The sequence below is a fragment of the Colletotrichum fructicola genome (genome assembly GCF_000319635.2).
Source record: "Colletotrichum fructicola Nara gc5 chromosome Unknown KSG_Nara_v1_contig08, whole genome shotgun sequence".
NCBI lineage: Eukaryota > Fungi > Ascomycota > Sordariomycetes > Glomerellales > Glomerellaceae > Colletotrichum > Colletotrichum fructicola.
This window is the reverse complement of record NW_027094058.1, coordinates 2673698-2699961: the sequence shown is the minus strand read 5'-3', so window position 1 is coordinate 2699961 and position 26264 is coordinate 2673698. Positions and strand designations below refer to the sequence as shown.

General features: G+C 54.0%; 6 protein-coding genes across 6 annotated transcripts; 4 read left to right on the top strand and 2 right to left on the bottom strand.

The window, feature by feature from the left end:
• Positions 1-343: 343 nt before the first annotated feature.
• Positions 344-1870, top strand: THO3 (THO complex subunit 3; the record flags this gene model as incomplete). The annotated part of the gene is made up of 8 exons (XM_032027101.2): positions 344-414; positions 484-557; positions 616-854; positions 919-1285; positions 1342-1386; positions 1446-1478; positions 1697-1710; positions 1799-1870. The coding sequence occupies 8 exons, from the start codon at positions 344-346 to the stop codon at positions 1868-1870; spliced, it is 915 nt and encodes a 304-aa protein (XP_031876519.2).
• Positions 1871-7128: 5258 nt separating this feature from the next.
• Positions 7129-8927, top strand: HSP26-A (putative glutathione S-transferase; the record flags this gene model as incomplete). Its single annotated transcript, XM_066152988.1, has 7 exons — positions 7129-7238; positions 7318-7837; positions 7907-8001; positions 8068-8251; positions 8319-8399; positions 8452-8577; positions 8673-8927. The coding sequence occupies 7 exons, from the start codon at positions 7129-7131 to the stop codon at positions 8925-8927; spliced, it is 1371 nt and encodes a 456-aa protein (XP_066007746.1).
• Positions 8928-9130: 203 nt separating this feature from the next.
• Positions 9131-11571, bottom strand: pho-5-0 (Repressible high-affinity phosphate permease; the record flags this gene model as incomplete). Its single annotated transcript, XM_032027103.1, has 9 exons — positions 9131-9546; positions 9618-10064; positions 10141-10167; positions 10246-10690; positions 10747-10829; positions 10892-10913; positions 10982-11252; positions 11321-11409; positions 11485-11571. 9 exons carry the CDS (start codon positions 11569-11571, stop codon positions 9131-9133), a joined length of 1887 nt encoding a protein of 628 aa, XP_031876522.1.
• Positions 11572-13349: 1778 nt separating this feature from the next.
• On the top strand, positions 13350-14818 carry CGGC5_v013806 (uncharacterized protein; the record flags this gene model as incomplete). Its single annotated transcript, XM_032027104.1, has 4 exons — positions 13350-13558; positions 13663-13787; positions 13849-14514; positions 14610-14818. The coding sequence occupies 4 exons, from the start codon at positions 13350-13352 to the stop codon at positions 14816-14818; spliced, it is 1209 nt and encodes a 402-aa protein (XP_031876521.1).
• An 873-nt stretch (positions 14819-15691) lies between these two features.
• On the top strand, positions 15692-17003 carry CGGC5_v013805 (putative acetate kinase; the record flags this gene model as incomplete). Its single annotated transcript, XM_032027105.1, has 2 exons — positions 15692-16455; positions 16520-17003. The coding sequence occupies 2 exons, from the start codon at positions 15692-15694 to the stop codon at positions 17001-17003; spliced, it is 1248 nt and encodes a 415-aa protein (XP_031876516.1).
• Positions 17004-18775: 1772 nt separating this feature from the next.
• Positions 18776-19657, bottom strand: NRG1 (Transcriptional regulator NRG1; the record flags this gene model as incomplete). The annotated part of the gene is made up of 1 exon (XM_032027106.1): positions 18776-19657. The coding sequence occupies one exon, from the start codon at positions 19655-19657 to the stop codon at positions 18776-18778; it is 882 nt and encodes a 293-aa protein (XP_031876515.1).
• Between the last annotated feature and the right edge of the window lie 6607 nt (positions 19658-26264).

Here is a 26264-nt window from a genome sequence, read left to right as displayed (position 1 = left end):
TTAGGTAATCCACGTCGTGAAAGGAGCGGCAGGGTCCACTGACTTCAAACGCACCTTGCTGTCGACAGCGCCTCAGCTACACTATGTCCCCAGGTGCGGTTGCGGCAAAACAAGGCAGAAGCACCCCGTAAAATAGTTTGGCGAATTCACTATTTCGCCTTGGATCTCATCTACGACAAGACTAGCGTGTGAGTGATGAGAGAGGCCCATTACAACCATCCTGCGCCGAGTGCTTACTACCCAGACATATTCAAGTTTCGTGCATCGCTCATTTCGTCAACCTTGATTTGCGTAGCATACAATGGCACCTCCTCGCACACGACCAAGTCTCTCAAAAGAGAGGATGCCTACCTATTTGGCAGGACTGAAAAGTCAGCCCTACCATGACCCAGGCTCAAGCTCGAGAGGACACAGGTAAGTCTGAGAGCTACGGTGCAGTCCTCTGGGCTTCGGACATGCCTGCTAAATCACTCGTTGCTCTAGCTTGCGATCCATCGCGTGGAGTCCTCTGGGCACGTTGATCGCGACTGGATCATCAGACAAAACCCTGCGCGTCTGTAAGTACTTTTGGCACCATTGCTGAAGTACGAAAGCTGACATGTCCAACTTGACTAGGGAATCCTGAGAAGCCAAACGTACGCTTCTCTACCGACTTGAAGGGCCACTCGGCCCCAATTGAGAAAGTTGCTTTCAATCCGGTGAAGGACGCCGAATTGTGCAGTGTTAGCAACGATGGTGTTGTAAAGTTTTGGGATGTTCGATCAAAAACCTGCATCAACGAGATCAAGGGCCTGGGGGATGCGTTCACCCTTGCGTGGGCACCTGATGGCGAATCTCTAGTTGTTGGTAACAAGGTTCGGTGACCCATGGTTCTCTTCTTCTTCTTCTTTTCAAGGGAGCCATACTCACCCCAGGCAGACGGACAATATCTTCGTTCTGTCACCAACTCAGTCCACGCCCGTGGCATCTCATCAGCAGCCTGGCCAGACCAACCAAATTGCCTTCTGCTGGAGCGGCAAGAAGATCTTTCTCACAACCGGAGAGGGAAAAACCCGCATCCTTACGTATCCAGACTTCCAGCCTGCGTTCCAGCTCGACTACGGGACCGAGCCTCAAGAGTTTACACTCAGTGGTCATACATCTTCGTGTCTTTCAGCTGAGATGCAGGCCACAGGGCGGTATCTTGCCACAGGTGGTTCCGACTCCATCATATCTCTCTGGGATACAGCAGACTGGATCTGCCAACGAACCATCACAAGCATGGTGGGCCCTGTGCGGTCTATCAGTAAGTTCACGAGTGTGGATAGTGGAATCCTGTGCGCGGTTCTAATTGCCACAAAGGCTTCACATTTGACGGCAACTTCTTGGTGGGGGGTAGTGACGAGGGTGAGTAGGCCTAGGCACCGGTTTGAATTAGATATTGGGGAGGCTAATCATGTCCATAGGATCCGGGCTAGACATTAGGCATGTCGAATCCGGTGATCACGTGCATACTCTCAAAACAGCCGGGCCATGCCCAGTCGTGTCCTGGGCTCCGACTCGATACTGCTTGGCTTACAGCGATTTGGGGATTCTCCGCATCATCGGTGTAGACGCCGAGAAGAAGTGAAATCACTGTGGTGGTGAATCCGGATGACAAGGGCTCGAGGGATTGGTAGCTGGGAGTAAGGGTGAAACCCAAATCAGATGTGAATAGATTGTCTCGATCGAGTAAGTCAGCAATGAGCGACCGTCCACGGACGCGAGATGGCGATGTTGAGAGTTTCGACTCGGCTGACAAGATGGGGTATTTGCGTAGCAAGAGTCAGCGCGGACGAAATTGCAGCCGAGGGGGAGTATACTTGCCGTTTCTGCAGTCATTGGCGGGTGAGGCTGTGTGGATGCGCAGCCAAGTGTGAGCTTGAACGTACCATGAGAGTCCACTGCGGCAGGGCGGGGACACCATCCCGGCCCGGTGTATGGGTAGTTGTCCGGATGCGCATTTGAACGTTGCCCGCCATCCGAGGGTTCGGTTGTTCGGCGGTGACTGGAATGATGTGAAAGTGTCAAGTTGATATAGAAGTTATAAATTAAGCAGTTCTCAATCACGCTACTACATACACAGTATCTATTATTTTAATACTTATTTAGTCCCCGCTGCCTGCTTAGCAGGTGCTTTCTTTTCCGAGGTTTCTGTGAGCAAGGATGGCGAGACGGGTTGCGTTGAAAGTAATGGAATCTTGAGATGACGGGAGGTACGGTCATGTGTAGCTGAGGAGCGTATCTCGTACACTAAGGTAGTGGAGGTGACGAACGTAGTCGTAGGTCCCTAGATGGTTGAGATTTTGGCATTCTGTTTAGGTACAATGCGCTGCGACTACCTGTGTACATACTACTTTACCTAGGTGCCCAAGGTAAGGTACGCAGTAAGCCCGACGCTGGGGCATCCATGCTGATGCCTCTCAAAGTACCCTGTCGTTATTAATCATGACCAGCTCGAATTGGAATGGCGGCTAGGTAGGCTACGCCTGTCTTGCGCTTCTCATCGCCCCCCACTGCCTGACCAAGTCCCCATCTCTACCCCCAGTCCTCTGTGCTTTTAGTCTTTTGATGCCAGTTTACAGCTGCCAGTGGCCATTTCTTCCGTCAACTTGGCATTGGCGTTAGCTCAAACGTGAGATTGATGCATCCGCCCTATGCATCTCCCGCTTCCCTCCTCAATCAGACTCGACTTTCTGTCTCTCTCTGTCTCCCTCCCCTATCTATTTACATCCCATTCGACATTGCGCGCCGCATGAAGTGGCCTAACACGTGCGACGACCACTTGCCCATAAGCTGAGCCGCGCTGCGCAGCGCAACCGTTGTGCCTCGCGCCCGCGACCGTCTCACTATCTTGCCTGTCCGCCGCCCCCGAGGCCTGCGGTTCCCCCTCCGACCACCACCAGATAACCTATCTTCGCCTGCCCCGGATTATTTCATGCCCGCAGTCGATTTCGATTTCGCCTTCTCCTACTCGTTTCTATTTCCGCCTTCGCAATGTCCTCGAGTACACCCACGCCTCCGGACACGAACGGCGCCAACTCCCACAAACGTCCAAGGGGCGGGAGCCCAGGCGCCGATTCCAACGGCAAGGATCCAGCGACCGACAACACCAATGTTCCCAAACCGAAGCGCCTAGCATGTATGATTTGTCGGAAACGCAAGTTGAAGTGCGACGGTGTCAGACCGAGTTGCAGCACGTGTGCTAGGTTGGGTCATTCTTGCGCCTATGATGAAGTTCGTAGGAAAAGCGGTCCGAAGCGGGGATACGTCAAGGCTCTGGAGGAACGACTGAGTGAGTCCGTCTGTGCGATGCCATCGCCATAGGTCGAAGCCTTCCGGCCTGTTTCCGTTGCTCCCTCTTTCTTTAACTGACCAAGTTTCTTTGCGCCTATTCAAGAGCAAGTTGAAACCCTTCTCAAGACCCAAGACCCCCCCGCCGCACCCGCCGACCCCTCCAGGACGATACCCCTTGGCCTTGACACCACATCTAGCCGCACTCAGCAAGCTGCCCCGAACTCGAACTTCAACGTAGCGTCCTCAAACCTGAATGTTCCCACCGATCGCGATGCTGAACGCTGGAGGTTCAATGGCGAGTCGCCCCAAACCCAAAATGCGCCCGCTCCTCCCGTGGACGACTTCAATTTCAACTCCAACATGTCGATGGGAATGAACAACGTTGGGAGTAACTTTACCTGGGAAATGATTGGGTTGGGTTTAGAAGAGCCCCTCCCCCCGCAGGAAACGATTGACGAGCTGTTAGTGCCACACCTATCGAGAAGCTCGAGTTTTGCTGCACCCACGACTAACACTCCAATTTCAGCCATCAAATCTACTTTGAAAAGTGTCACTCTTCGGTTCCCATGATTCATAAATATAGATATCTAGCTGCCATGAACCTGTAGAAAACCCCCAATATCCTTCATATGTCCCTCCAAGACGCTGACTTCTCTAGGGCGCCCAACCAACGACCTCCAGTTGCGCTGCGGTACGCCATATGGACTTTGGCGTGCTCAATCACTGAGAAGTACATTGATCTCAAGGATCTTTTTTACCAGAGAGCCCGCAAGTATGTCGAAGCAGACTACATCAAAGGCTACGGCGAACACATGATTTCCGTGGCCCACGCACAAACACATGTGCTTTTGGCTTCCTATGAGTTCAAGATGATGTACTTCCCAAGGGCCTGGATGAGCACAGGCTCAGCCGTTCGTCTATGCCAAATGTGAGTAGAGTCTTACTATGCTATCATTCGGAGGCTAAATGTCGGTTAGGATTGGTCTGCACAGGCTCGATGGCGCCGGCCTGGATGTGAAGCAATGCCTCCCACCACCGCGAGACTGGACGGAACGTGAGGAGAGACGGCGTACGTTCTGGATGGCGTTCTGTGAGGACCGCTACGCCAGCATTGGAACTGGATGGCCCATGACTGTTGACGAAAAGGACATCATGACCAATTTACCATCATCAGAGGAGGCCTTCGACATGAGCCGGCCTGAGCAAACTCAGTCTCTACAAGAATGTATGAGTCCGTCTGGAGCCGGAAAGCTGTCGTCTTTCGGTGGTATTGTGCTCATGGCATGCCTCTTCGGTCGGAACCTCATCCACCTTCATCGGCCTGACGTGGACGACAGAGATCACGATCTAAACGGCGAATTCTGGAAGCGCCATCGTACTATGGACAATATCTTGCTCAATACTTCGCTTTGCCTGCCAACACATCTCAAACTTCCCGCCGGTCTCGGGAACCCAAATATTGTCTTTACTAACATGAGCATCCATACGTCTACTATCTGTCTTCATCAAGCAGCAATTTTCAAAGCCGACAAGAACCGCCTGCCGGCCTCTGTGAGTGCCGAGAGCAAAGTTCGGTGCATCACCGCAGCGAACGAAATCGCGAGCATCATGAGGACCATTTCGCACATGGACCTATCCGCGGTACGTGGATGTAGAAGCCCGCTATCTTGGCTTACTCATGCTGATATACTCAGATGAATCCTTTCATTTCATTCTGCCTCTACGTGGCTGCGAGAGTCTTTGTTCAATATCTCAAGAGTCGGCCGGATGACAGCCAAACAGCCGACTCACTGAGATTTCTCTTATCTGCTATGAACGCGCTCAAGAGAAGAAACCCTCTCACGGAATCTTTCCTTGTGCAGCTTGATGTTGACCTGGAGGCCTTGGCGATGCGGATACCGAAGCTGAAGTCAGCTTTCCCGCGCAGTGGCGATAGCGTGAGTTCTAACATGGAAAGTGCGTTCCTCCAATTCGCTAGCTAATGAGTACGCTGCAGCCCAATGCAAACGGCGGGACCCGTGGGCCGGTATGTGACGACCCTGAAGGGGTGCAGGGTATCATGTCCTACCGCAACGAATGCCATTTCATGAAGGTTGGGGGCGACAATGGCAACGCGGCGGCGGCACCAAGTATTGTTGAGCCCGAGCTAGACACGGATGGCGGCCCGAACTCAGCCTCCACCGGGTTCGGAGGTCAGAACTGGCTGTCGGCCGAACCGCCCATAGCATACGAGGGGAACAGACCCGGAGTCCAGTTACATGGATCAGCCCTGACTCCCAGCTCGGGTTCTCTATATGACAAATCTGGGTCGAGCAGCGGGCATATGACTGGATTCGGGCAAAGTGAAAGCAGCGGCGACAACAATATGTCTGGCTCGCCCGACGCGGAGCAGTCGAACAGACCGACACCTAATTCTAGCTCGGCCTCGGAGCAAAGAATGAACATTGCCTCGGGTGGCAGAAATTCTTTCGACGCGAGTCCCGTCGCTGGGCACCAGAACATCGACTCACAAGGCAACGGAGACGCAAATGTGAACTTTTTCAACGATGCTAGCGCTTTTGGGATCAGGGGCACAGGCTTGACGCCAAACCAGAGGTTTTCCATGCCAGCGACGCCTGGGGCAGATTTTGGAATGTCCAGCGGATGGGGAGACTTACAAGGGCAGACGGGTATGACGCCAGTCGCCGAAGGGGTGTTGCGGTCATTGATGAATATGGGGCCGATGGATGCAATGGATCTTTCGTCGTGGGATGCTTCAAACTGAAGGCGGGGGTCTGGAAGATGTGTCTTGTTATGGTCTTGGACTGGACTCGAGGGAGGCTTTACGAGACAGGAAACGGAAACGTGTGAAGAATAATATCCTGTACGACCGGCGGCCTCGCAGCTTTGGATATGTGTGTAATTGAGGGCTGAATCGAGCTAAGCTGGTAGTGACATGGTGTTAGACTTGGTGGGTAAATTTGGATCCTGCGAGGCTTAGGAATAAACCACACGACTCTCATGACGGCAATGCGATACCAACATTTAGAAGGAAGAATCGGCATGTTTGGTGTTTTGTCAGCTACCTACGGATATGCCGCAATACTGGACGGTACGTTCCGGGGTTGGTGGCCCAGTTCTCGTCTGGTCCGTGCACAAGCCGCTGCCCTGCCGCAACCCCCGCTGCTGACAGGTTGAGTTGGTTGGCTAAGGTAGGTAGGTACCTTGAGGTCCGACAGCACTCCATCCACTTTTGCTCCTGGTGACACTACCATTAGCGATATGGAATGCACGACGCTTTAAAGCAGCAACATAACATCCGAATACCAATGCCTGAGTCTGCGGGCCCTTTCGACTTACGTCCAGGCAGTGCGGCCTCTCCTCAGGGTCCCCATTCCATTCTCTCTCAGCAAGCGCAGCGGCAACAGCACGTGATCGTGCAGCAACAACTCCCACCAGCTCCGCAACTCGCCGCCCCCGTAACCCACTTGCGGTCCGGACCCCCGATCGATTTGGCCGATATCGAGACCTCCGACCCTCTTTGTCATGGTGATATGAGTGATACACAACACGCTCGTGAGAAACAGCAGCATTCTATCGGGCCCGTCGTGCAGACCACCTATGCACCAACGCAACCACCGCTATCCCCTCACGAACACTCTCGTGGTCACGCTCATCAGCCTCTGCCACTGCCGGATCAACACGGCTCATTCGGCATTTTAACGCCTGGTCCCGCTGTTCCAACTGCGGCGGCAGTGAGGCTAGGAGAATCACTTGTCGGTCCAAGTGGTTACATCCCTATTGACGGCACTACAGCCCCAGGCTGGAGACCTCATGGTAGTCTTCTCAGCAGTAAATGGGTCATCGACCCTCCAAATCTTGACGAATGGCGGCAGAAGCTATTTGACGCTGACGGGCTCATTATCCTCAGCAACGACCAGCAAGTCTCTCCCCCCGCCTGAAGAGGGAAAACAAATATTAGATTTCCATGATAGAGGGTCCCAGTGCTCATACTGGCCGCAGATTTGAGGCGTATTTCCCTCACGTAGACAATGTCTACTCCCACAGGTCGACGCAGACGTACAAGAAAAAGCCTTTCATATCTCACTATTGGGACTGTCGGCTCAAGGGTCGACCACCGGGGACCAAGAAGTCAGATGATCCGAACAAGAAGAGGAGAAATCGCGTTTCTCGGAAGTTGAACCTCTGCGATGTCAAAATCAAAATCACCGAATACTTTCCTGGGGCTACGCTGCACGATCTGGATGACGGCAGTTATGTGCCCCTTGATGGTGTCCAGACGCTCAATGGAGCGCACACGGTTCTTGCCCCCCCCGGAGAGAAACAGCTGCGTATTCTTCCGGCTACGATAACCAATCTGCCCGCTCTTGGACAAAAGTTTTGGACCATTCAGCGAGTCAACGGTCACATCAGCATCAGCGGCATCCCCGGCCCGCACAAGCATAGCCTTGCAAAGAGCGATGAGGTCAAGAAGAACAGCATTCAACGCCATCTTGTTAAACAGAATCAGGAGGCATCCAAAGTGAGAAATTCGCCGCAACCATCGTGATGGGTCAATGCGACAATAACTTACCTGACAATTTATGTACAGAGTGACGGTCTTAAGAAGGCCTCGGGTAGAGCACATTGGACAATCAAGAAGCATGAAAAGGATAGCGATCTGAAACTTTACTCAGCATGCTACTGGTATGTTGACAAAAGAAATTCTCCCCGTTTGACTCGTACATTTGCTGATGCATCCGAACCACGTAGCCCGTTCTCTCAGCGAGTTTGGATCGCTCTCGAGGCCAAAGGACTGGCATATCAGTATTGCGAAGAAGATCCGTACAAAGCACCCGCATCACAGGAACTGCTCGAAGCCAATCCTAGGGGTGCTGTGCCTGCAATTCGCCAAGGTGATTGGGCCTGTGCCGAGAGCGCGGTGATAATGGAATATGTGAGTCCCTCTTGCGGGCCAGATCTCATTTGCATATACAAACACGTCGTCGAGCTAACCCTTTCAGCTTGAGGAAATGGACAAGGCCATTCCGCTCCTTCCGACTGATTCGCGTCTCCGTGCGAATTGTCGTTTATGGATCGACCACGTACGTAGAAGCTGTCGCTAATTCCGTTTATCTAGGCTGACGATGATTGAAGATCAACTCTCGCCTCGTTCCTGCTTTCTACCGCTTACTCCACAACCACGACGTGGCACAGCATTCACAATACATTGAGAGACTCCAAGAATCCATCAAGGACCTAGTTCTCGCTGCCGATGAAGAGGTGATAAGCGCCCTTTTGCATATCCCACGTACATGTTTTGCGTCAGCCGTGTTCCGATCCACAAGCAATGCTAACCAATACGCGATTTTCCACAGGGTCCCTTCTTCCTCGGGAGCAGCCTCTCCCTAGTTGATATCCATTTTGCCCCCTTCGCCCTCCGCCTCTCTCGAATCCTGCAGCCGCTCCGTGGTTGGACTGCTCCGGCGCCGGGACTACGGTGGGCCAAGTGGCTAGATTCGCTCGAGAATAACGCGCATATAAGAGCTACTACGAGTGGAAAGGATCTTTACGCAGACACCGTGGAATTATTGGAGATTGCTCTGGATCCGGATGGTCATATAGGCATCTGACGTCGTTAAAGCTTCATGTCCCGGATGACGATTCCTAATCGACAAAGTTGAAAGAAGTCAATAGACGTCAAATACCACAGGCCACAATAAGATAATGAGTTGCTGCAGATTGATATCGTGGTGCTGACATGCAATGTATGATGAAATTGCACGAGTTGAATCTTACGCCTGCCATGTGATCCTGGGCTGATACAGCTAGCCCTTCACGGATCAGTAGCCTGTGAAGGTGTAGGCGATGATCTTCTTCGCTTCAAATCATGCCATTTATCTTTGACAGTGATGACCTCGCCGAGTTGCCTTGCCCTCTCCCGCCCCTCACCCAGTTCTTCAAGAGTCTTTTGCTCCAGCACACGTCGCCCGTCCTCGTCTATCGTCCATCGCTGAGAGTCGGGTAGATAGGCCCAGGAGAAGACGGCGCCGATGGCCACGAACGAGCCGAAAAGGAGAAAAATTAGGCCCTGTCGGTTCGCGGCAGTATAGGACGAGTTGATTCCATAGACAACAAGCAACGCAACGATGCTGCCAAGTTTACCGGCCGCGGCAGAGATGCCGTGGCATGTACAGCGGTAGCACGTCGGAAATATTTCAGCCGGAATGATGAATGTAAGTGTGTTTGCCCCTGGACGTGTGTCAACCGACGTGTTCTCGAAAAGAGACGGGATGGTGCTGCGGCAAGACCCAGTGACTTACCAAAGTTGAACATGAAATGACATAATGCTACGAAAACGATGGTAGCTGGCGCACCTTCAGTCCGATTGACCCCATAGTACACGCAGCCCGTGATGACGAATAGGATGGCGAGAACGAAAAAAGATATCGTCAGCCACAGACGTCTGGGGATACGGTTTGCGAACATGACGAAGCAGGCGCTTCCGGCAATGGAGGCGAGAGAGACGGTCAGCAGATATTGCTTGGCCTGCTCTAGGAGCACGTCATAAATTGTGTTGCACGGCAATGTTGCATCCGTTTGCCAAATCGGCAGGCCTGTCTTGCTCCACATCCTCGCTGTGGCATTACCATCTTCCCATTTTGAATTCCAGCACGACAGCCTTTCGTCAATAGGGGTCGGTCCCGTCGTCGCCCACATGTCTGACAGGGTCCCTCTGTTATCGAGTGATAGCCCGTAAAAGGAAACATCTGTGAGAAGGGTTCATTTCTTCAGCCATTTCGCTCACGGCGTCAAAGTCCGGCTTTTGACAGTCTTGGCGCTTACCTAGAAAAAACCATGTTGCAGCGGTGCCTGCACGGTGTCAGTGATGGGGGCCTCATCGACCCGGGCAACCAAGAGTTCCTGCCTGGGGGAGGTGTGCTTGCCTACCTAAGAGATAGTACCAATTTCCGTCCTCGATGAAGTATTTGTAAAGATCCTCCTTGGAGAACTGAATGGGCATAGGCTGTGCCGAGTTGGTGGTATGCATTCCATCAGCGGTAGCCATGGGATACCCAGCCGGTGCACCGGGAGGCGCACCGTACACTCTCTGCGTATTCCTTAGAGCAATACCGGGCTTGTTACGGACCTCGAGACTGTATAATCCACAGTCGAACAGGAAGAACCTAAATATGATAGCCAGGAGTGCTGGGACAGCACCTGAGCCGATGACGATGCGCCAAATCCCGTCAACCGTACGGCGACACTCTCTGTCAAACTTCATGTCAAGGCCGCATTGCATTTCTTGTAAACCCGCGCTTTGCTCCCGACCAACAAGCACCCAAAGACCAACCAACTGAGCCAAAGCTTGTCCAATAGGTTGCATCATGAAGGTCTGCAAAGAGCTATGTAAGTACAAGTTTAGCAACTATCGAACTCATCAGAACTCACGGAAGAGATCATGGTCCCTCGCGACTGCGTGCTCGACCACTCTGAGGTTATGACTGCGCTGAGAGGGTATTCCGCGCCGATACCTGAACTGATCATTAGTTCTGGGCCTTGGGAACGGAGCAAGTATGCTGGAGGGCAGGCTGACCTATACCCATGACGAAGCGCCACTTTATGATCCAATCGAGTCAGTTTAATCTATTGAAACAGAGGGAAAGAACCTAGAAGAGAAACGAACCCATATAAAAAGTCCTAGGAAGCTCATGTCGTCGAAGCCATAGCTGCTGGTTGCCACTCCGATTGTGGACACGATAACGAGAACGAGCTCGATACCATAGAGACGGGTCCGGCCGTAGAAGTCAGCCAAGAAACCGAACAGAAGCTGCCCGATGACAGAGCCCAGGAGAGTGAAGAAGTTGATGAGCAAGCCTTGCCATCTTGAGCCGTGTGATGGCCAGTATACGAAGGCAATGGAGGCGAGAATGACATTGGTAGAAAAGAGATTGTATCTGAGTGTAAAGGACGTCAAAATGAGGACAAAGTGAGAGTTGTCTGCGACATCAGTGAGGTGACATACGAGTCTGTCAGAAAGCCAGAAGCTGCCACGCCCCAGATGCGGAGATTCCATGAGTTGAGGTCAAGTTCATATCGCAGCTGGCGTCGATCCTGGGGGACGAGTTAGTAGCGGTCCAGGTCCGTTCAGAGTACCGAAGGGGAAGCGGAGGTGAACGGACGGCGTACCTGATCATCGCGGGGGGGCAAGGCGGAGCTATTACTGCCCAAAAAGCCGCGATTCCTCCTCGCCAGAGGATCGGGCAGAGCCGACATGGCTCAGTAACAGGCTACGTCGGGTCAATCTGATGCTTGGAGAGAGATGAAATGTTGCTTCGCGGAAATGGGTAAGTTAACTATGCGTACAGATCGGCAACAGGGGAGAGACGCAGGATCGGCGGGGCCTATGGACATTGAATGCGCTGCGCGAAAGGCGACCAATACAGAGAGGAACAAAGTAATAAGGGCAGGTGTTTGGTTGCAGTGCGGAACGACGTAGAGAAGGGGGGGAGAGAGGTGGTGAAAGTCAGGCGAAATGGGCAAATGGGTCGCTCTACCTTACCGGGGCAGACCCGTTTCGCTCGAGGTTGACGGGCGGGAGTTTTATAGGTACCTACCTAAGTAAGGTACGGAGACTGTATTCGTACCTCCACTACCTACCTTAAGGGAAGGTAGGTAGATAGGCAAGGTACGTGGGCAGAAGGGGTGGAAGGTTGGAGCTGCGATGAGAGGGCAATGAAAACAATGCAGACGGAATGACAATGGGGATTTTGAGAAACCTGCAGACGGATAGTAAAGAAAAAACCAAACGAAAAAGGCTTACAATGGTTGATTATCTTACCTTGACTGAGTGCATCGCATCGCACATCTACACCCAGGTAACGCAGGTACTTACACTACCCGATCTGACCTTAGGTACGGAGGATCCGGAGGCGTGGGCAGCCTCAGATGCAATTGCAGATGGCGACCTGGCTCGCGCGCACCAGTCGTAATGCACAGTTCTGCAGCGTGAGCCATGGTCGAGGAAAAGAGTGCATGGATGGCGGCAGGGTCCAGCGAACTGGCAAGGAGCAACGAGAGAAACGCAGCACCAGTCGCTGGCGCATGCCGCCCCTATGAGCCTTGTCATTGGCCGTCCCGACTACGCGGTTGGGCTTCCTTTCCCGGGTGGACGTGCCATGATAGGACACTAGACGACGCTGGATGGGATGAGCTCCCCACGCGGGCCTCTCTCCTCCAAGAACTTAAGTGTGAGCGCAACTGCGCTGCGCCGACTTGCCTTAGACCCAAGGTACCTACCTAGGTACTAAAGTAAAGAAAGCATGGAGGCTGAAGCCATGGTATCAGGCGGCAGCTGTGAGAGAGAGTACTGCATAATATACACCACGCTGTGAAGTGCGGGCATGCACACTACCTTTCCTACCTACCTTCAGGTTACTTTTTTTCCTACCTACCTACACTACCTAGGTACCTACCTTCAGGCACCTTAGGTCCCGCTGAAAGGACTCTCCCGACCTTGCGACCCCGCTCCGTTGGCCTGGTCCCCTTTCTCGGTACCGGGGCCAAGAACCCACGACACATCCACCTGCCAGACCCCGTCCGCCGACTTGTCGCCGACCATCCCTCCTCCTCATCTTCAGCTCAGGGACGCTGCATGTCAAACTCCTTGCCATGCCACGCCGGAATGCTGACGAGTAGCGAAGCCCGTTGCCCGTTGCATCTACAACTCGAACGTCCCAGCGATCTGTATCGCGCACCAGGCTCAATGACATTCTGATTTCCGACGCACCCTTATCCGACGCGACGCCGTTTGAATGTCTTTCTCCCCAACCCTCCGCACTCCAAAGACACCGCCAGCTCGACCTGGGCCCTGACGACTGCGACAACATAGACGAAGCGACAAAGACGACGACGAAGGCCATTGCAGCAATAAGAGGAAATCGAATTGAGATCGTCAACACCATGTCATGACTGCGCTCCCTGCCCTTTGCAGACCATCTTGATTTGTTGACCAGCACTGGACCTCTGAGTCTATAGGCCAAACCCTCTCAAGCATGGCCGCCTCGTCCTCCGGCTCTTCTTTTACTTCTTCCTCTCTTGGCCGCCCGCCCTCCTACGCCCAACCATACGCAAGCCCGCTTGACTCAACTTGGACCCCGACGTCCGGAGCTTCAACCATCTCAGCTCTCACCTCCGAAGCCTCGGCCCCTCACGCCTCCCTCCGTCCGCTAGATCTTGGTCCCCCGGGCTATCAAGCGACCATGTACGATCTCGCTCCCTGTGCCCTTTTGCTCCCTCCTTCTCGCTGCAGTCTCCACAGGCTCGGTTCCCTTTCACTCCCCTCTCTGACATCGCACGAACTCTTAGAACCCTCTTCGAAAATACTCCCAACGAGCGCACTGTCTACTTAGGCCCTTGGGAGGTGGTTGGCTCCGAGCAGCGCCGCGTTCTGTGGCAGTGCAGCTACCAGAGCGAGCTTCTTGAACACTTCCGTACTTCATCTCCGCCTATCCTCTCTCTCGTGCTTACACTCAGAGTCTGACCGTCTTCTAGTCCCGTCCGATGTTCCCGCCGATGTCTTTCCACATACCCTTCACTCCCGCCATCGGCCGTACACAGACCCATGCGAACTTGAGCTGTACGTCAGCTTCCGTGAGCCACACCGCGTAAGGTATACGACAGGCGAGGGCATGGTCATGCATGACCATCTAATGGAAGTCAAGTACGAGTTTACTACCGTCGAGAGCTCTCTGCGATTCCAAGGAGATGTCCGCCGAAAAGACCTAGTCGACTACTACGACATTGACGTGGTATGGTCCGACGTGCATGGACGAACAGACGGCTTTGGCAATATAAGGGGCATGGGGTTGGTGCAGAGACTAAAGCTGTGGAGAGACCGCTACTCTACCTATCACTCACTGACCGTGTTCGCCAACCGCGCCGGAGGCCGTCAGCATCGGGAATACGAGATACACAATTTTGAAGGCGAACTGCGCAATCGCGACGATCGGCATCGCCAGGTTCGTCTGACGGTCCGCGGTAGCCGGCGCAGCAGTGCGCCGGATAGTGGCTCGTCACGTTCCCGGTTCGCCTTCTCACATCGCATGCGGCCCCGTGTCCGTTCGGGTTCGCAGGGCGGAGGCTCCAACTCGGAAGTAAGCTCATCGCCAGGCACCCTAGACATGCGCTACTTGGGTATTCAGTTCAGCAAACGTGAAGGTATGTCTCACTCCACCGTGCTGCCTACAAATTCAGAAAAACGATGAGAGAATGGGCTGTTGAAGCAGACTGGAGCGCTGACGGCCACGCGACAGACTATCGCAGATTTCTCGAGAAATGGGTCATGGCGCACAGCTCCGACAGCGAATTCCATGGCATACCCTTTCCACCGCACCACGTTGAGCTGCCGTCTCCCCAAATCCTCCCAGGAGAGATGTCGGAACTGCCGTCACCTGACATAGGTAGTGGGCTTCAGCCGGTTGTCGAGCCACCAGACTCTTACGAGTCGGACTCGACTCCTTGAACGGTGCAACGCACAGTCTCTGTAAAACCAAGAGGTCTTGACTGGGTAGATTGCCAACATCACGATACCCAGAAGGGCTTGGAGGGCTGGCTGTGGGTAGTGGTGCCACGGAATAACCGTGTGTGTGCGTGGTGGAGTGGTATGTGCATGGAATGCATGGCTGGCGAGAGCTGCCTGCTGGGTCCCTCGTGGCCAGATAAGGTCAGAGCATGGGCAGGCTTCCAGGTTGACAGCTTTGACAGACCCACCAGGAAACCTTGAAGCCCACCCGCCAGAGTACTGGACAGTGAATAGGGCGAGGGACGGCGCGGGGTTCCGGCGGCTCCATCAGTGTCCTCCTCACTGCCATTGGACGCTAGGTAATTTCAGCCGAGAGTGGGGGTGCTGTCAACGGCCCGTATCGACGTCACCATACCCAGTACCAAGGTCCCGTCTGGTGCCTTGCCTGACTGGTGACTGCACCTCACTTCTCAAGCCACCTCATGTATGGCCGTGGAAAATCAGGTAGCATTGGTCTGGTCGACTCAACGGATGGTGCCGACCCAAAGCACCTGGCTACCTGTCCAGCCGCACTTTCTGCTCTCTGCACCACCCCTCGTCCAACCTCCAAATCATCCCACTGCCGAACATCGACTGATCGACCTCGTCGCAAGGTTACCTCAGTCAACGACTGCTTCCTTGCCTCAATCGTTGGCTCGTCAGCAGCGTCGGTCCGAAAGTCGAAATCCTACCCCGGAGACAAGAACGTCGCCGCAGTCCCAGGTATAAAACCAAATTGGCAAGCAGCTTGGCTACCGGGAACCAAGACAAATCCTTTCTTCGAACAAGTTGCCCCGAACTCCAAGTCGCCATACACAGTCGGCGTTTTCCGTTATGAAGATTATCCTGGCTATCAACGCGGGATCTAGCTCCGTCAAGATCTCCGTCTACGCGGCTGAGCCTAAACAGCCACCCCGCCAGCTCGCAGAGACATCAGTCAGCGGCCTCACGGCCCCACCCGCTCAGATTTCCTATACGCGTGCCGATGTCGAGGTCAAGAAAGACGAAAAGCTCCAGGACAAGGTTGCCACCCAGGACGACGCCTTCAAAGTCCTTCTGAAGACGCTCATAGACGACCCGGAGCTGTCTCAAATCAAGGGAAAAGACGACATTGCTCTGACTTGCCATCGCATCGTACATGGCGGCGATTATCCTTGCTCGCAGGTAATAACCTCGGACACGTACCATCATTTGGAGGAGCTCAGCGACCTTGCCCCCCTTCATAACGGCCCAGCTCTCAAGATTGTCAATTCCTGCGTGGAGCAGCTGCCTGATGCTGTCAACGTCGCCTGCTTCGATACCCAATTCCACTCATCGATTCCGGAACACGTTCGGACCTATCCCATCAACCAAGAAATCGCCAAGAAGAACCATCTGAGAAAATACGGCTTCCACGGCATTAGCTACTCCTTCATCACGCGATCCGTGTCTGAATTTCTCGGCAAAGATCCCAAAGATATCAACATCATTGCTTTGCACCTGGGAAGCGGAGCAAGTGCCTGCGCCATTCGCAATGGCCAAAGCTGGGATACCAGCATGGGCCTCACCCCTGTTGCCGGCTTACCGGGGGCGACAAGAAGCGGTAACGTAGACCCCAGGTCAGTGCCTATCTTCCTCAAATGCCCCGGCCTGTGAACTAGTGTCTGACCTAGACGCACTTAGTCTGGTCTTCCACTATGCGAGCGATGTTGGAAAGTTATCTCCCAACTCAACATCGGAACTACATCTTACAGAGGCCGAGGAGATCCTCAACAAGCAAGCCGGGTGGAAGTCGCTCACAGGAACTACCAATTTCGGTACCATAGCAACCTCCGACGAGCCTACCCACAAGCTCGCTTTCGACATCTTTATTGATAGGGTGTGTGGCTTCATCGGCTCATACTTCGTCACTCTCGGCGGTCAGGTCGACGCTCTTGTCTTTGCTGGCGGCATCGGTGAGAAAAGCGATAAGTTGAGGAGAGAGGTCGTTGACCAGTGTGCCTGCTTGGGCTTCACGATTGACGCCGAGTTGAACGAGAAGAAGATTGAATCCACTGTGCAAGAAGTCGGAAAGCCGGACGGTAGGTCACGTACCTTGGTTTGCAAAACAGACGAGCAATTGGAGATGGCGAGGTTGTGCACCGAGAAGAGTGAGCTTTGGTCTTGACTCACAATTTTGGCGTTCGCACAAGATGTCGATTCTATTCCCGCCCCAAGTCGACAGCCAGCTAGCAAACGCGAGTGCAGTAGAGGGCAGGGGGCAGAGGAGTAGCTGTCGTGGAAAACACGAAGAAACCTCGTGATGGCTTAGCTCGCACCAGCTGATCTGAGTCAAATTGTCTCCCAGCCGGGTTATGGGGTGGGATTTGTTTGACGGGGTAGACGTACGAGATAGACGAAAGCGTGAGAAGAAAGAAAAAGAAGAAGAAATATGCAACCTGAGCCACTTCCACAATTTTCCACGCCGTGCTCACTCTTCCCGCCCCACCACCATCCTCGCGAGATCACCGATCTTCAACTCTCACCTGGGTGCCTGGCCCGTGATGACCGCTCGGAACATGAGAAACGAGTGGGAGACGGACTGAGCGGCCTACCGACGACAGGCGATCGATGACATTCCAGTCGATGCCCATGGGTTTCCCATGTGTTCCTGAGCAACGCCAGTCAGTCATTCCAGCGCATGGCAAACAGAGTTAGTGCCAGTGTGAGACATCCAGCTCGGTACCTACGTTCCAATACTCAACCAACGGTTCCCCCCTTCCCCCACGCCTTTTCTTTTTCTTCTTCTTGTTGCTTCCCCCCCGTTCCTCGGCCCGAGTGTGCATCTCGATGCGTTCAAAGGTAGAAGAAGTACCGACGCAGACTGCCCGCTGTCTGTTAAACTACCTCAAGTTTGTCCAGTGGGTGCGTCCGCCAATTCATGTTCGTGCATGTGGGCACTCCAGGCGAATGTCTTCCGCGTAGGGCGGAATGCGTTACGATGATGAACATCATCTCGATGCTTGTGACTCCAACCCAAACCGGTGATACGGATATAGACAATGTCGCTTTCGCTGACGTGCGACATGGGCACAGGCAGGCAATATGCTGAAGATTTGTAGGGCATCTTTCTTCAGAAGTAGTCCCCATAGGTGAGAAATCGCACAGTATGATCACAATAGACAGTGAGCATGCTTGATAAAAACTTTTTTTACTTTTTCATATCCGCTTGTGAGCCCCGTCAACCAGGCCTAGATGGCGAACTGGCCCGCGGATGGACATTGTGGCTGGTGCCCTCGACATGTCGTCGATGAAAGCGCAACAGATCTCCAGATTCCATCCTCCAGGGATCTTTTCGCAATGAAAAGAGACTCGCCTTGAACACGTTGCTGCTAAGCCAGTGTGCACCTGCCTCAACCACCCTAAACCCTTCCTCCCATGAGAACTAATGCCCCACCAAAAATTTCCTTCGTACACGAGTTGACTCCCTTGGGGGTCCTTCTCTCCGCCAAAGCGAAGAATCGCGAATGCGTCTGCCTTCAGCTGCTCATAAATCGAGGATGTGGGTATGTGTGCGAAGCCACAAGAACGCCAACCAAGAACAAAGTCCGTCCAAGAGTTTACCATCTCATGAAACAATTCCCACCAAACGCCATCGTTTTTGTTGCCGTTCCCACCGCGTGTATGTGCAGGTGCGCCGTTCGTATGCTTCGCGACCTCTATCCGATATCCCATGAACAGTCGATATAATGAAATAAGAGAAATGTACGGAAAATGAGGTGTATTTCCTGAGTTGAAAGAAAGTCCGTATTGTATGCCTTCCGTAGGCGCAACCTTTGCTTCGTGAATCGTGTTGAACAAGCAGTGACAGGGACCGAGTCAAAGATTCGTGGATATTAAAGAGTCGAGACTGGCCAACGCCAAGTGTGATCACTCCCAAAAAACCAAGGCAGCAACCAACTAAGCGCCCTCTTGGCAAGCTACCGCCATGGCGAGGGCATCGAGCCCACTGCTGGGGGTTCTAGCTGCAGTAGGGCGGCTGAGAAGAGGCAGGTTCAAGCCGCGCATATCCCAGGCGCCATTAGCACCAGGGGAAGGCAAAGGAGCTTGGCCAGGAGGATATCCATATGACTCGGTGTCCCACATGGGTTGATCGCGGGAGGAACGACTGCCGACATTTCTGGAAGACGAGGACGAAGAGCGACGACTGGAAGCCGAAAGGGCGCCGAGTGATGAGCGCGCAGCAGCCTTGGCCGCCGAAGCCGAAGTACGCGACTTGTCCTTATAGTGAGTCTCCAAATGTTGTTTCATGTTGTCCGCCCTAGTGAATTTCTTTGAACAGCCGTGAAAAGTGCATTGAACCGCCTTTTCAGCGGTGTGGATCTTGGAATGCCTGGAGGCGTGTCCGGAGGTGGTAAATGTCTTCTCACAGCCGTGAGAATCGCGATAGCGACACGGGTACCTCTTGCCCGGACGTTCAGGCATCGGCGACGTCGCTGAGCTTTCGTCCTCGTATGAATTTGCGCGGCTGTTGTTGGCGTAAGCAGGACGCTTTTCGAACTCGTCGTACATTGTCTGGCCGGAAGCGAAGGCACTGGCTCGCGCAAGGTCGTAAGAGGTCGGCGTCAGAGGGGACATGGGGTCGCTACTGGCGTTCGAGTCGTAGGAATCTGACCGGAGAAGCTCTGGGGTATGGGGCGACGAAGAGTTGCTGCGCGGCGCAGGGTGGAAAGGCTGTGAGATGATGTGATTCGCAGTGCGATAGCTTAGGCGCTGAGGGGCACTTGACGGCTCATCGTTGAGAAGGGAGACTTGGCGGCCGGTTGCGTCTCGAACATGCATTTTTGATCAATTTGTGATCATACACCGGTGGGAAAGGGAAGATGTTGTTTGGCGTTGTGCTGGACAAGATGGACTGTGGGCGGGAGAGGCGACGATGATGTTCACGACGATGCCAACAATAGTCGACCAAACAGTTGACGATTGAAGATTTGTCCTGGATGGCAGATGACAGCTGAGTATAGGTTGAGTGGAATTGGTCGATGTTTTGAGCGGTGTTGAGGACCTAGGCTGGCAGACGTAGGGCATAGTGGGAAATGAGGCGCAGGCTGAGTATTATACCAAGCAGCAGTTCCTTTGGAGAGAGGAAGCTCGGAAGGTCAGCGGGTTGGGGGGGGTGGGCCGAAGCGAGGTGTCTGGCACAGCGTCCAAGGGCCGGTCGGCATGGATGGGATGTGAGGTATGGGTAGAATAGAAAGTAGGCGTGGTGGATGGAAAAGGGTGGTGGGTAATGGAGTGGGAGTTGTTTTGGAGGAGGGGGGGGATTTTGGGCATGGGCATGGGCATGGGAAAGGAGAATTGCGCACCTTGGGTCGCTCCGGGAAGCCGCCAAAGGTACGTGGGCTGAGGTACCCGACCTGAGATGCACTCGTAGCTGTCCAAGGTTCGACGCCATTAAGGTACTTTGAACCTTGATACGGTGAAAAAAAGGTGCAAAGGCAAGGATAACAGGGATTGGGGAACATTGGGACCACTGGAAGGAGGGTCCGGCCAAGGCGTCTCTTCTGCAAAGCGCCCCCCTGGACCCCGCTGACCCCTCCCCCTGCCCACATTTCCACACCACGACCTCACTCTCACTTCACTCTCACGACACTGTGGGCGACGTCCTGCTTCTTAATCGCACCCCTGGTTCCAACACCCATTCCCTGCAGGGTAGCTCCCCGACTTCTCGCGACGGGCGGCTACGTACCCCGGGGTGGGGAAGAGTTGGCTTGGGGCCTGGACTTGAGCACTAGTCGCAGTACTTGACATATTATTTTATTATTATTATTATTATTATTTTGGCCAGAAATAAAGCTCTTTTTTTTTTTTTTTTTTTTTTTTTCCCCTCCCTGATTTCTCCTCCCATCGGTTGTGGCCTTGCTTCGTTCGCAGCATGGGAAAAGAGAGGAGAGGCATGTACGCACGAGCAAAACCTCGCCGCACATCAGCACTATTCTAGATCTCTTGATACAAACAATTCATCGCGCACAGCAGAGAAAGAGAGAGGAAAGCTGGTGGAGGAAGGGAGCTGCGGAATGAGGGCTTGGACTTAAACCCAGAATATGATACTGGGCGGGCCGTTTGAGAGGCTCACAAGTTCTCTCGCTCCTGGTAATCCGTTTTGTGTCTCAACTGGTCCCCGTCTTCCGGGTTTCCTTGGGTACCACAGTAGCCAGCTCATCGCGATCTGTGTGTTCCAAGGCCAAGCAAGGTCCGATTGCTCTTCGGTACGTATCCATCTCCGTCTCTACAAACTCCCCCGAGCTATACCTAGCTACCTACCTTACTTACCTCACGTTGGGTATTGCACGCAGCCTGGCAACACTAACATGGACCGCTCCCGGGTTCCGCCCGTCCTGCTGCTGCGTGCCTGGCACCCCTGGTCGTTCTATTCAGTTCTGGCCCGGCCCTTCGTCGATTTCGATGTCGGATTGCGCATCCATCTGCCTACTTTCTTGCTTTCTTGCCAGCTTTACTTGCTTGGTTGATGGCCGTCACTTGCTTCTTTTGGCCATATCTCCACCACTCTGAAGCGGTCGGAAACCCTCTGTCTTCTTCCTGCGAGCGTCTTACTGCGTAGGAGCTGAAGCTCCGAAATCAAGCCACCCGTGCCACGCGACCACATTTCGACTCAAACATTGTCAACTCGCTGGCTGGCTGCCTTTCGTTCTGACGGGCCCGCGGTGTTCCGATTCTGCCAGATGCCAAATCCCAGTCTCACTGCCCTCAGCCTCTTCTGCCCGCCCTAGACTTCAATATCAGCTTTCGTAGGCACAAATAAACAGCCATGCCCGTTCAAAGTCACATTGTCATGCTTCAGCTTGGCTTTGCAGCTACCAAGCATATCACTGGGCCCTGAGTCCAGCCCTTTTCGACGCTATTTTCAGGGTCTCTGCGAACGCTTCCCGAGTGCTTGGGACAATCTTGACAGCCCCAAGAGAGATCTTCCATAGCGCATGCCGTACTTGTCGCAGAGGCAAGCCGAAATCTAACCGATGTGTATCTCTCAACCTTTGGGCGTTCTTTGCTGTGGATCGACCCGCACATTGTCGGCCTTGGGAGAGACAGGTGTTGCGCGTCCGGCTGTCGGTATCGAGGGAACAGACGTAGATCGCGATCGTACAAGGTGAGGGTAGGGGGAAAAAAAAAAAAAAAAAAAAAAAGGGACATCCGGCGCGCGCCCACCTGACTCGGCCGTAGGGTGTACTATTACTGCCTGGACAAGAAAGACCCTGCACGAGCCAAAGGGCCCGCGGGTGTGACGTCAGTGGCCGTTCAGGGCTGTGACACTGGCAGAAGTTCCGACTAAGCTGTCTTGAAGCAAGCATGCCAGGCAGGGCAGCGCCGCTTGTGCGGCTTCAAAGTCTCTCTCAAATGAAGACACCTCGCCCACTAAGGGTCGCCTGCGCTTGTGCCCAAACCGCTACGGGTGGTCCTCGGGCGGTCCTCGGTTCTGAAGGGACAACATGTCAATACCAACAATGTACAGAGGGTATGTTTCCGTTGCTATTGTTGATTGTGCCTTGCGCAAACTCAAAGGTCGCGCAAAAGGGCCGCAAGAAAAAGGTAAGGTAGGTAAAGTGTAGTAGATGCGTGTAAGGTAGGAAAAGACTGATGATACCCAAGCTTTGTAAGACTCAACCCGCAACCCGGTTCGAGCGAGGCAGTCGCAGGGTACCTGACCTGCCCGCACCCAATTCAGGTTCCCTATCCGTACCCGGTGAGATGAAAAATACAATGGGAGAAGGAGGGTCAGAGGTGCCTTGCTTTGACACACACCCCTTCCTGGCCCAGCCCCTCACCCCCGTCCCTACGCACGCCCTGCAGGGCGCCACAGAGCCCTCGTCCCTCTGAGAGGGAAAATATCCTCCTGCGAATGTCGTCATAGGCGGGCGCCTAGTTCACGCGCTACGGGGCACGTCTGAGTATCAGTCTCCGCCCGGTACGGCTGGCACCGTTTACAAGTTCAGCTCACCTCAGCTCAACTCAAACCAGCTCAGCAACCGGCGTCAACTCCGAAGCCTAGCGAGTTTGTTTTGCTGTCGCATTTTCCTTGGGTTGCGAGAGTCGTTTCAACGAACGGATCGCATGGCCGTGATTGTCTCTGCGCTTTGGATTTGCAGCCATAACGAGCCATACCGAGCCCTCCGCAACTCCATGCCTTGAGAACTTTAACGTCGCCGTAAAGCTTAACATCAACCTCAAAGGACATACACCCAAGAGTTGTGCTACCGTATCATCCGCGCGCTGGACTCAAGAGAAGACGAAGGTTGAAGTGTCTTTCGCAACTATCTCGGCCACTCCTACTCAGTTGTACGGCCGGCACCAGATGTGCCCCAGCGCAAATCGCAGCGAGATATGAGCGGCGGTGAGAAACAAGGCCGAGGTCTTGGTATCGGACACGCATGGATGCTTCCATGTCCACATGGCGAGCAAGCATAATAAGCAAGCTGGTCGGAGATGTTTGCTTACTGTCACTAAGGGACAGGCAGAAGGACGAGGCGACGAAGACCCTTGGAAGCGCGCCAGTGTTTAACAACGACCGCCAAAAACGGGCCAGAGCTATGGGGTAACAGGACGAAAAAAGAATGACGCGAGTCGACGATATCAAGGCAGGAAACTGAACGGAAAGACTCCCGACGTGGTGGAGAATGGGTCATTCTGTGGCGTCAAAGGGTTATCTAGCAGGCTTTGCATGCTCACTCGCCATTCCGAGAAGAGGAATAATCGTCCGCGATCGAGATCTCTCTCTGTGGCTTGTGCTCGCTGTGCTCCTCTGAATTTGGGTCGACGAAGGCACTACGGGGGTCTAAGGCATGTCAGTCCCTTTTGGGCAGTACATGGGCCCTACCGTTGCAAGTGTCATCTGTGATTGGCACACACCGTGAAACCATCGAGATGGATGGCACGTGTCTTGCTTACCTGGCGCGGTTAGTCTGTGACGGGGACCCTGTAGAAGCACTTTGCCGTTTGGGTGATGCTAACTCACGTCCGTCTCGTCAGGCACGAACACCCTAAAACACCGAAAAGCTGAGAGGGTTCGTTCAGTATTGCGGGAGGTCTACTCATGGGTCTGGCTGGCATGGCTGGCCGTTATCAAGACGGTAGCAATTTTGCACCAGATTCAATTTCCCGTGTAAGAGCGAGCGACCGGCCCTAAGAGATGAAATGCCATCTTCTGAGGCAATGCAGGGCGAGTAAGAGGGACAATGGGCAGAAGACCGTTGGCATGAAGTCGACAAGGGATATCAGTCGACCACTGAAGTTAATCTCATCGCCCAATTGTGTCTGCCCTGGTGACCGTCCGCATTGCTCCGGGCAGGCAACCTTCTTTTTCGCCGTCACAAATCCGCGTATGGCGGCATGGTATTCTTCACAAATGCATATCCAACCATTCGTCCATCTCAAAACTCTGTCACAAACCTTGGCCTCACTAGTCCTTTCCCCCACCACCGATTTTCGTCTTGTCCGGCCTTTGGTACATAAGTCGGCACACACATGACAAACACGCATCACGTCGGTCTGCTTACACATGGCATAAGGGCGATTTTGTAAGGTGGGCGTGAGCGTGGGCGTCATGGACGACGATTGCCGCCCTTATCGCTCATGATGCGCGTGTTTGGCCGCCGTATGCCATGTTGGGGTGATTCAGCACGATGAGTTGGGGTCCCAGAAGGACATGACGGTCGGTGGCCAGTGTTTCCGAGAACCCAATCATGCCTCCTTATCCGAGTCCCTCCAATTATGAACCACGCGCGAGTAAGTCGCCGTGGTCAGAGTGAGGAGGACGAGCAAGCGCGGTGCGGCATCGAGTCGAGCCCATGTACACCAAGGCACACCAGCCAACCGTCGATAAGCTTTGTTGTGTGTTCCTCCAGGCGTAAGTAGAAAAGCCACAGGTGAAGAGTGATGCCGCCGTGTTGTTGCGGTGCGTCAGAATTCCATCATTGTAGACACGGAACGAGAGTGAGGGATGCATGGCCTCGCTTGCGGAATTTTCTCTGGGCGAAATGGCTGTATCTGTACGATATCAGTGTGGCGGCACCCTCGCACGCGGTGTGGTGTGGTTCACTTGAGGCACGAGCAGAGTTGGCCTGAGTGAGGGCAGTTGAGTTTCTGGGGTCCATAGGTTCTTGTAGGTACCTTACCGTACCTCACCTAGGTACCTAAGGTAGTGACCGTTCCCCAAGGTAAGGTAAGGTAGGCAGCTACCTACCTGGCCTGTCTAACGATAGGTAACGAGTCGGGTGTAGAGTGAGGCACCCTCGACGCCACGAACCAGTGGCACCAGTGAACGAACTGATGGGACGTGGACAGAAACCCCCTTCGGCACAACCAACGTCAGGCGGCTGAGTTGGCACCCATTTCCAGGCGAGCGATGCTGCACCAGAGCCCTTCGCGCAGCTTGTGCGTATCAAGTGCTGTCCTCAGCTTCATTCCTTGCTGCGTATTCAGGTGCTTGGTAAATGGCCAGCATGGTTAGCTCGCATTGCGACGAAACGGCGAAATGAGGCCCATGGCGATTGGTGTGGTCCCCTGGCTCGTTGTCCAGGTGCCTATCCCATCCGCCATCAGGTAATTTGAGTTGCCTTACCTAAGACAGCTTTCCCGACTGTCTGTCTGAGTCTGACAGGGACCTTGAGGCTTGAGGCTTGAGGCTTGAGAGTGTGGAGGGGCAGCTCCAGAGCTATAGCTTATTCGGACTTTTGTTGGTCGGGCGCACGAATACTCGATGACTTTAAGAAACCCCAACGGCATCTCATCACCTATGCCTCGGGGCGGGGAGAGGGCAGGTGGGCACCCTGGGGCAATATTCTCTTCGCTAGTCCTTCGATTTTTTTCCCCCCCTTCGCTCTTGAGAGGAGGGGTTTCCTTTTCGCTTGTCTCTCCCCTTGTCTGGCCGCGGCGACATAAGCAAAGCGCGTCGCAGAGTCGAAGGGTCCTGTGGCCGGTGTCCTCACCAGCCTACGTTGAGATCTCACAATCGGCAGTAAATCGACGTCGTTTGCTGCGCCCACTCCCCCAAAATGGAGTGGCTCAGTCACACTCCACCGTGCTTTTCGCTGGTGTTGGCGTTAGTTTGGCGCGTGTGCCGTGCTGTGTTGGGCTGGGCTGTTCCCCCAGTCCCGTCCCGAATCCCCCCAATTGGGACAGCCATGGTGAGCCCGTATGAAGACCGTCTATCACACTTGCCTTGGTTATTGCGCACACGCCCCTGCTTCCCCGTCGTTTGGAGCTAGTACGCAGTACACTAGCTGTGCTGCCGACCCTTCTCCTCATTTTCTTCTTCTGCCCGCCCGCCTGCCGTCCCCTTGGTCCCCTCCGGGAGGTATCCGACGGCAGCCTGTGCTCCAGAAATGTACTTACCCCAAGGGTACTGACGGTACTCCACCGGCTCCTGCGAAGG